At 44.2% G+C, this 6,550-nt stretch overlaps 1 protein-coding gene across 8 annotated transcripts in view; it reads right to left on the bottom strand.

The window, feature by feature from the left end:
* Positions 1-1,782: 1,782 nt before the first annotated feature.
* Positions 1,783-6,550, bottom strand: part of SETD3 (SET domain containing 3, actin histidine methyltransferase) — a 60,623-nt gene continuing 55,855 nt past the window's right edge. For all 8 annotated transcript variants that reach the window (XM_033108188.1, XM_033108181.1, XM_033108183.1 and 5 more), the window contains 2 exons: positions 3,862-4,022; positions 1,783-3,156 (listed from right to left, as the gene is read on the bottom strand). In XM_033108188.1, coding sequence (XP_032964079.1) covers positions 2,710-3,156; positions 3,862-4,022 — 608 coding nt within the window. In that variant the 3' untranslated portion in view covers positions 1,783-2,709. The remainder of the gene's footprint in view (positions 3,157-3,861; positions 4,023-6,550) is intronic.

Raw genomic sequence — 6,550 nt, 5'->3', positions numbered from 1 at the left:
TGTCTCACCCCATCTCAAAAAAAAAAAAATTAAATATATCCTGTAGTGAGCCTGTTCTAGAAACTCTGGGGGGAAATCCCCCATCGACTGCCAGGCTGCGTGGAAGCACTGAGTGGTTCTTCTAGGCTGCTGAAATCTAATTGCTGACTGTTTACACAAATAACACCCAGAGCTAACGACACAGAAGCAGAAGCTGGCATTTTTCCAATGACCAGTCTGAACAGCCTTGTATGCAAAAGCATTAAGAGAAAGTAAACTTCAAAATGATTTGAGAGAAAGGTCTATTTTCATGACAGATGGCAACGAGGGTTCTTCAATGCCAATTTCATCACTTCTCCATTTTCAAACGCTGAAGTTATGGCTCCAAGTGTCTGTACAGCAGCACCCCACCTGCCGAGACGACTCAGGGCTGAGGCGGTGACTAACGCTTGCTGTGGTCTCGCCACCCTCACAGTCTTTCTAGGGCCATTCTACCCAACTGAGGAAACAATGTCGTTCAATAGATACTCTTGTCTTCCGACATCAGAAAGTCCTGTTCTTATGAGCACCAATTTTATGTCCCTCGATTAGGAGCCTGACATATAATCATTTTCTGATCCAATGACCTTAACAAACAGAAGCTGCTGATGGGGAATTCATGGACAGAATAGCCTCCAGACATTTAAGCAGGGACGTTTGATGATGTAGTATCATTCTTTCATCTTACAAGTAAAGGAGGAAATGGAGGCCCGAGCGTCCCAACAGCCATCATTGCTGGTGCTGTGATGACTCGGGCCGGAATCCCGACGCCAGTCCAGTGCTCTTCCAGCTCCATCAAACTCAGATCTCCTCTAGGGAACATTCCGGAAACTATCCCATCTTATGACGCTATTTTATCTCTGAATTGTGTGGTGTGTTTTTTTAAAGGAAAAACTCGGTATTAGATTTAACAACTTTTAATCCAATGAGAAAATACATCTACAGACAAGTTAGTCATGAAAACTCTAGTCTCTGGGACTTCTACAACCAGAGTAGGAAACTCCTTGAGTACCACAGTGCTCTTGCCTTTTGGGAATTAATGAAGATGCTTCAGAGACTATTTCCTATTTTTGGTGAGGCACCTTGGGTACCAAGCAGACAGGAGATGGCAGCCCCAAAAGTCCTCTTCTCAATGAGTTCAAACTACATACACATCAGCAACGTAGCAAGTTACAGGCACCAACGCAGAAGGATGCTGCCCACCTCCCATAAGGATGAAACCTGCCGAATCATGCCCAATGTGGCAGGTAAACCTGACCTGCTGAGCCCCAGAAGACAGGTGTTCTCAGGACAGCTGTTTTCTCCAAGGAGAAACACTGAGACCATCCTCAGACAACCTGTGTGTGGCAATGTCCACCCCAACAGCCAGGTGAATCATTCACATACCATTTTCAAAGCGAGTGATCTGCTTAGTAAAACATCAGACTCAATATAAAAATTGATAGAGAAGGGACACCATAATCTGAACACTGGTGGCTTTCTGGAGATGGATGACACCCCCTCCACCAGAACACCATGCCAAGCCTTTACTTCCCCCCAAACTTAAGTGGTCCTCTTTTTGCATTCCTGCTGCCACTAGGTCCCCTGTAGGGCTGGTAAGGGGTGACCGCGGGCCTTTCTTTCATTCCTCTCTGAAACTCCAGCCAGCGCTAGCACAGCACAGGTGAGGTTCCAAACCTGCCGGGAGGATTAGTAAGACGGTCTGCATGAAAGCTCGGTGCAAAGGTCCTGTCCCACGCCAAAGGAAAGGAACAGACAAAAGCATTAATCATGTTCTCATTTTAATAAGGCCTTTTACTCAAAAGTGTAGCTCTGAAAATCTCTGGCTTGTTCTGAAAACCGGAAGAGCCAGGAGCCACCTCACTCTGAAACCTGGCTGGAGAGCTGTGGCCAGTGGGTTGGCAAACTGTCCGTCTCCGAAGCTGGAAATCAAATGCATCACTTTAAAATCAGAGCCAACAGTTAAAATTAGGAAGATGATGCATGTCCTACTTTGATTCAAGAAGAAAGGGCAAGTTCTTAATACAGTAAAACAAAACACAAAAGTAAACAAATCTTTAGAAATCACTAGATATGTGTGTGTGTGTGTTTATATAATTAGGATTATCATGAACATTTAAAACTATTAAAAATAAGGTTGCCACCTTACTTTGCTTTTGGTACTGGGGTGTGATAGTTGTAGGAAAACATTTTTTTGCCCAGACTCTTAAGTTTCCAAACCTCAAGCCTGTTCTCTGCTGTGCAACTGCCCCACCGGCACACAAACACCCAGAGCTCCGCCACCCAGTCCTGTTGGCAGGAGGCAGAGCAGGCTTTAATTCTGGTTGTCAAGCTGACAGGCCCACAAAAGCACAGCTGACAGAGGAGCCGGATTCTTCCCCAGGAAGAAAATACATTTGCCCACAATGGGTCTGCAAAATCTTCCAAGCCACCTCTCGTCCCCCTTGCTGTCATGGTTTGCTAACTTGTTTGTTTTGCCTAAAAGCAAGATGGCAATCTTAATCAAAAAGGGAAGCTAGATCTTTTTTAAATAACTTAAAAAAATTATTTTTATATAAAGCAGCAAAAACATATTTTTCTCTCTGCAGAAAAACAAAACCAAAAACGTGAACAGGAAACACAGCAATGTAAATGGACTGTCCATGGACTTGTGCGAAACTGACTTCCCAGGCAGACGGTGCATCCCCAGAGCTACTCTTTAACTTCCTCAGTGCTGTCTGAAGGTTCTTTGGCATCTTCGGTCGCTCTTTTACTTTGCTCTTGATTTAAATCTTCCTTTTCTAACCTGGTCCCGTTGGGGATAGAGTTTTCGCCATTTATGAGCCCGTTTTCCACAGCCTTGGCCCGGCTGACGGCCTCCACAAGGGTTAGGGCCTCCTGCACGCCGGCCTCCTCCTCCAGGTTCCTCAGGACCAGGGGCAGCCTTGAGTCCACCACGCCGCCTTCCAGCAGCCCTGGGTTACTCTCCTCGTACTTGGGGAGTGGAGCCCCCTCCTCCATTTGCTTGCGGTAGTATTCCCGGTTTGCAGCTGCACTCTTCACGGCTTTTTCCAGAATCTCTTTTTCACCTAAGCGCAACTTGATGGCCATTGTTGCACGAACAGAAAGATCATGGTTTTTCAAGAAGGACTTGTCTTCCTGGAAAATGAAAAAGAGCAAAATGAATTATAAGAAGTCTAAATCAGTAAAAGTACAGAGACAGAAGGCAGATCAGTTGTTGCTGGGGATTGAGGCATGAGGGAAATTTAGGGCGTGACAGAAGGTTCTAGAACTTGAGGTGGTTGCAAGACTATATATGTACATCAAAGTGTACATTTTAGAAGTGTGAGTTTTACTGTATGTAAATTATACCTCGATAAAACTATCATAAAGCAAAAAAGAAGAGCCTAAATCAAATGGTGCTCTAACACAATGACAGAGAACTTCACTTAGTCTTGAAATCGTTCTGTCTTGTGTACTGACGGAACCCCAGGTCTCAGCCCTTGGCTGAATGAATGAATGGATGAATGAGTGAATGAATGAACGAGAAGTGTTTCAAGTCAGTGACTCAATGGCAAACTTTGAAAGTACAAATGAAAACTCACGTTTGTTGTACACTATGAATTAGAAATTATAGAGAAGTATTACATAATTTTAAAATTTTATCTTCTAATCAACAATGCCTCAATGTGACTCTTTCAATAAGTATAAATGTGTTAAATAGAAAAATGTTAAGTTAAATAAAAATGTCAAATGCACAATTTTGCTAAAGAATTATAGTAATTTACATTTAGGAAGGAATCTCCTATTAAGCATCTTTTAAAACATGACAAAGCTCAAATCCTCATTCAATAATCTAATTACCTCAATATTTGTTTTGTATGTTTTTAAAAGAAGCGAGGCTCGGTCTTCAAGAAACGTCCAAAGTTTGACCTCATTGTCCCAACTCACAGGATATTCAGAGTTGCCCAGGGTGAAGATTCTATCGATGGCATTATCTCCTAGCAAATGTTCCTTCAATTCTTCTGCAAGAAACACAAACAGCCATCTGTTAGGGGAGAAAAAGCACTACTCACTTTAACAAGCAATCCACCTTACAAAGTATCTTCTCCACCAATGTCACTTCCTCGTGGCTAAAAGCTTTCCCTGCTCAGTCAGCCAAGCCATTTCCAGACACTCCAGAGTTGAGTCAGAGATGTTTCCGGCAGGAAAACAAGGTGCCGTCTTCCTGAGCCACTATCCAGATGAAGCTTTGGCATTGCATTCCATTTCTCATGGTTTTATGAGGGACACTGAAAGTCTTTGGACAGTTTTCACGAGGTACTTTTGAAAGACACAAGATACTTTTGGAAAGACAATCTACAACGACATTTTGACAATACCCTTCCCACAAGCCATGAGCTCAGTCAGACTAACTGGGTCAAAAAGGCCTTTAGGTGAACAACATACAGGGTAAAAACGAACAACAGCACAATACTCCACTGATCCTTCTAAAATTTAGGTCTGATTGGTGCTTATTCCAGTAGTTGACCTGACAAAGTTATTTGTCTCATAACAAGTAAGCCCACAAACTGAGAGAAACAAGAAAATGGACGATAAAAATCTCAGTTAATGAAAAATGTGCTTATGTCCCTCACTTGTCAGGAATTTAAATAGGAATCACAAATAAACCCAAGTAACATCTCAATTACCTTCAAATATATTTAAGAGGAAGAAGGCATTCAGCAACTGCTCTGAGCATTTTCTCTCCTGGCACATTAGCTTCAAAAGACCAAAACATGCCGATCCTATTCATCCTCAAGAAACACACCCAGGCTTTTTATGTAATTATGAGACAGTATCTCTTTCAGAGCAAAATGCCCCACAGCTGTCACTATTTACAATTCAAACTGAAGAACTTCTGTTGCCAGCAAACCAAACTTTTATCAGTCTTCGAGTAATTCGAAGAATACATCAATTGTCTTGACATGACAAACTGTCTCTATGACTAAAGAGAAACGAAATCACCGATGGCCCTAAAGTGATTCAAGCAGTTTTTTTGGCTGTTTCTTTCTTTTTTTTTTTTTTTTTTTTAAGAAAACAGAAATTAATCTAATGTTCAAAGAAGAAATGTATTATGTTGCCATTGTTAGTAATATGTCATGATAAAATTCAGGATTTTTACATTTTTGATCCTGCAGTTTCTAGAAGTCTTTGTGTAAGGTAATGAAGATTTTAAGAAATGCTCCCTTAGTGGTAGAAACTTCTTAGAAGCCCCAAATACTTAAGGTTACTGTTTTCATTTTCTTCCTCGACCTACCCAAGTTTTCCCCTCGCGTGCTGAAAGCTGAAGTGCAGAAGCAGACCCTTCTCTCTCTGCTCCTTTTAAACTGAAACTGTGCATCTCTTGGGGAAGTGAACCATCAGCTCCGGAGTGGATTTCCTTGCCCTGCGTTCCTCCAGCTGACAAACCCTGGGTGGAGTCCCTGCCTGGGGTCCGCCCGTCCTCACCAGGGCTCGTCCCTTCACCCGGCCACTGAGGGATTGTGTGTTTGGCGCCCAGGCATTTGGCTCCGTGTCAAACGTGGGTTCCTCCATCCCCAGGAGTACTAGGATCTCGTCCATGGATTACGTGATTTGCAAACCAGCAGAAGCTACGTGGGAGTCTGGGCGCAGGCGCTGCCATTAGTAGAGCAGGGCTCGAAGTTGGGTCACCCCTCTGAGCTGGCGTTTCTACGGCAGTCAAATGGTCAAACGGGAACCCTTATCTCTCGCCAGGCTGATGAGGACCGCGAGGCACACAGCAGGCGCCCACAAATTACAGGAGTTATGGTCACCATCATCCCTTCAGCAGAGGAACTGTGACATTCAATTCTGTATCCCTACATTACATGCAAGACAAGGAACTCTTGTTTGTTAAATGGAATTGATGAACTACCAAAGGACCAGGTCACCAGAAGCTCTCACCTGAGTGACGGTGAGGCTGCAGCAATATGGCTGCTTCTGAGGGACAAGTACCATCTTGCACTCGGCGGGTTCTGCAGTTTGTGTCTAAACTGCCTCCCTGTGTTTTGGGACTAAGTTTCTTCTTCCTCCTTCCTGATGAAGACCTTGGACCTGGGCAGCAGTTGTCCTTGATCCAGACATGAGGTCGGGGAGCTGAGGACCACAGAGCCCAGCAGACTCCCCTCCACGGGCCATGGTTTACTGCTGCGGCCCACACTGCCCGTCCCCAGTGCTCGGGCAGCAGCTTTGGGGGGACGCTGACTCGTCTGGTCTGTGCAGGGAGGCGGTCTCTCTCTCTCTCTCTCTCCCTCTCTCTCTCTCTCTCCTTCTCACTCTCCACTCACTCCTACCCTATCTGTTCTGCACAGGATTTAAGGTAGTTGACAACAGCAAACACACGTGCACAGACACACACACTCACACAATGAAACCTCGGCACCGAGGATGACGAGCAGCGGTTTCAGATGAGAAATGGAAACACAATCACAACAGGTCAAACCCCAAATGCCTTGTCTTAAGCAAACATACAAGTCAGTGCTCCATACATATGTTTAACTCTTTCTGTGCC

The sequence above is a fragment of the Rhinolophus ferrumequinum genome, chromosome 6 (genome assembly GCF_004115265.2).
Source record: "Rhinolophus ferrumequinum isolate MPI-CBG mRhiFer1 chromosome 6, mRhiFer1_v1.p, whole genome shotgun sequence".
Lineage (NCBI taxonomy): Eukaryota > Metazoa > Chordata > Mammalia > Chiroptera > Rhinolophidae > Rhinolophus > Rhinolophus ferrumequinum.
The sequence above is the reverse complement of the archived record's forward strand: the minus strand, read 5'-3'. Positions and strand labels throughout refer to the sequence as shown.